Source organism: Eimeria tenella, genomic scaffold, assembly GCF_000499545.2.
Source record: "Eimeria tenella Houghton genomic scaffold, Eth_scaff2767, whole genome shotgun sequence".
Classification (NCBI taxonomy): Eukaryota; Apicomplexa; class Conoidasida; order Eucoccidiorida; family Eimeriidae; genus Eimeria; species Eimeria tenella.
Genome location: NW_013542643.1, coordinates 407 through 2,566, shown reverse-complemented (window position 1 = coordinate 2,566; position 2,160 = coordinate 407). Strand labels below are relative to the sequence as shown.

Genomic DNA, 2,160 nt, shown 5'->3' with positions numbered 1-2,160 from the left:
ACCAGCGCCAGCAGCAGCAGCAACAGCAGCAACAGCAGCAGCAGCAGCAGCAGCAGCGATCGCAGCGTTCGGCCGCAGAGCTCTTTGGGATATCACCTGTTGCTGGCGCCCCTCGAGCGCTGCGCCTGCGGCGGCGGCATGAGCAGCAGCAGCAGCAGCAGCAGCAGCAGTTACTGCAGCAGCAACAGCAGCAGCAGAGACGCCGAACTGCAGCTGTGCGTAACCTGCAGTGCCGCGGAAGCACTGAAGCAAGAGAGAAGGACGGCAGCAGCAGCAGCAGCAGCAAGACAGAACAAAAAAAGCCGCTTGTTAAGCTGCATGCAGGCAGCAGCAGCGCCCACTCCCATAGCTCCAGAGACAGCAGCAGCAGCAGCAGCAACAGCAGCATACGCAGCGCGTCCAGCTTCCGAAGCCTCTCTAGCAGCACTAGCAGTGTCCCGGAGAGAAGAGAGCCAGCAGCAGCAGCAGCAGCAGCAGCAGGCAGCAGCAAGAGCAGCAGCAAAAGTAAGGTCTGCAGAGTCACTAGCAGTAATAGCAGCAGCAGCAGCAGCAAAAGCAGCAGCAGCAGCAGCAGAACTGCCGTACCGTTGCTGCCTCGCTTCCCCAGCGCACACTAGTAGGCAGCAGGAGCAGCAGACCAGTGCGTTGCTGCTGCTGCTGCTGCTGCTGCTCCATCGCTGCAGCAGCTGGCTACACAACTGCTGCTGCATATCCTGCAGCCACTGCAGCAGCAGACCGTGCAGCAGCAGCAGCAGCAGCTGCTGGTGCTGCTGCTGCTGCCGGGACAGCCGACAGGCGACTGCGGTGTACTCGCAGCACTTGGCTCCTCGCATGCAGTGACACTCTGATGGCAATTCTGAATTGCTTAGGGTTCAGGGTTTAGGGTTTAGGGTTTAGCGTATAAGGCTTGGGGTTAAGGGTTTAGGGTGGCAGCCAGGAAGCCTTACGAGAACCCCCTACAGAAACCCTAAACCCTAGCTGCGCTGCCCAATGGCTAGGCATTAAGCTCTCACCGTAAACCCTAAACACAAACCCTAAACCCTGAACGCAAACCCTAAACCCTAAACCCTCGCCAGCTGGACCCGGAGGCGGCGCGGCTGTGGCCGCGGCGCTCCCTCTGCGCCCTGCAGAAGTTCTGGGGTCTTCTTTTCTTTTTCTTTTTATTTAAATGAATTAAATTTACAATTTAAATCAATTAAAACAATAAAACTTGAAAAGAACACTGCGGGGCCCCCGCAGCAGCAGCAGCAGCCGCAGCAAACCAGGGGGCCCCATCTGGGGGCCCCCCGCTGCAGCAAAGAGAAGCAAAAAGCCCTTGTTGCTGTTTGCTGCTGAATATCGAATTGAGTTAAATCTGCGCAGTTCAGTCGCTGCATTGCCTTGCTGTTGCTGCTGCCGTGGCTGCAGCGAGGCGCAGCAGCAGCGGCAGCAGCAGCAGTAGCAGCAGCAGCAGCAGCTGCTGCTGCTGCTGCAGCGAGCAAATCCGCAGGGTGAGAAGCAGCTGCATGACTGAGACAGAGACCCTAACAAGTTTTCCAGGTGGAAGGAAGAGTCTCACAGGATCCCCCGCCGTTCCCTCTGCTGCTGCTGTTGCTGCTGCTCCTGCTGCTGCTGCTGCTGCTGCAGTAAGCAGGACAGCGGAGCTGGGGGAGCACGAAATGGCCCTTCGGGGGCCCCTGCTGCTCCCTCAGGCGCCTCTGCTGCTGCAGCAAGTACCTGGCTGCAGCAATAGCACCTTGTGCTGCTGCTGCTGCTGCTTCTACCCCAGGGCTGCCGATGCCCCATCGAAGCCGCAGGCGAGGCCGCTGCAACATGCAGCAGCAGCAGTGGCTGCAGCAGCAGCAGCAGCAGCATCTTCAAGCAAAGCATGGTGTGCGACAGGAGCTGCAGCAGGAGGGGCTCCTTGAGGAGCAGCTGAATGAAAAATCACAACAGCAACAGCAGCAGCAGCAGCAGCAGCAGCTTCCGCTGCACTACAGAGCTGCTACAGCAGGCGAACCAGGTTACTGCCGCAGCAGATCAGCTGCAAATGCTTTTGCTGCTGCTGCACCGGCTGCTGCTGCTGCGAAGCCCCGCTGCAGCAGCACTGGGAGAGGAAAAGACTTTGGCTCTCGTGCTGCTGTGGCAGCAGAAGTGCTGCTCCCTGTAGGAGTGCCCCAG

At 59.0% G+C, this 2,160-nt stretch overlaps 1 protein-coding gene across 1 annotated transcript in view; it reads left to right on the top strand.

The window, feature by feature from the left end:
- ETH_00042250 (uncharacterized protein) overlaps window positions 1-2,160 on the top strand; it is a gene marked incomplete at both ends in the record, with an annotated part of 4,225 nt that overhangs the window by 1,729 nt on the left and 336 nt on the right. Inside the window, 3 exons of the mRNA XM_013375410.1 lie at window positions 4-509; window positions 720-804; window positions 1,634-2,160. Coding sequence (XP_013230864.1) covers window positions 4-509; window positions 720-804; window positions 1,634-2,160 — 1,118 coding nt within the window. The remainder of the gene's footprint in view (window positions 1-3; window positions 510-719; window positions 805-1,633) is intronic.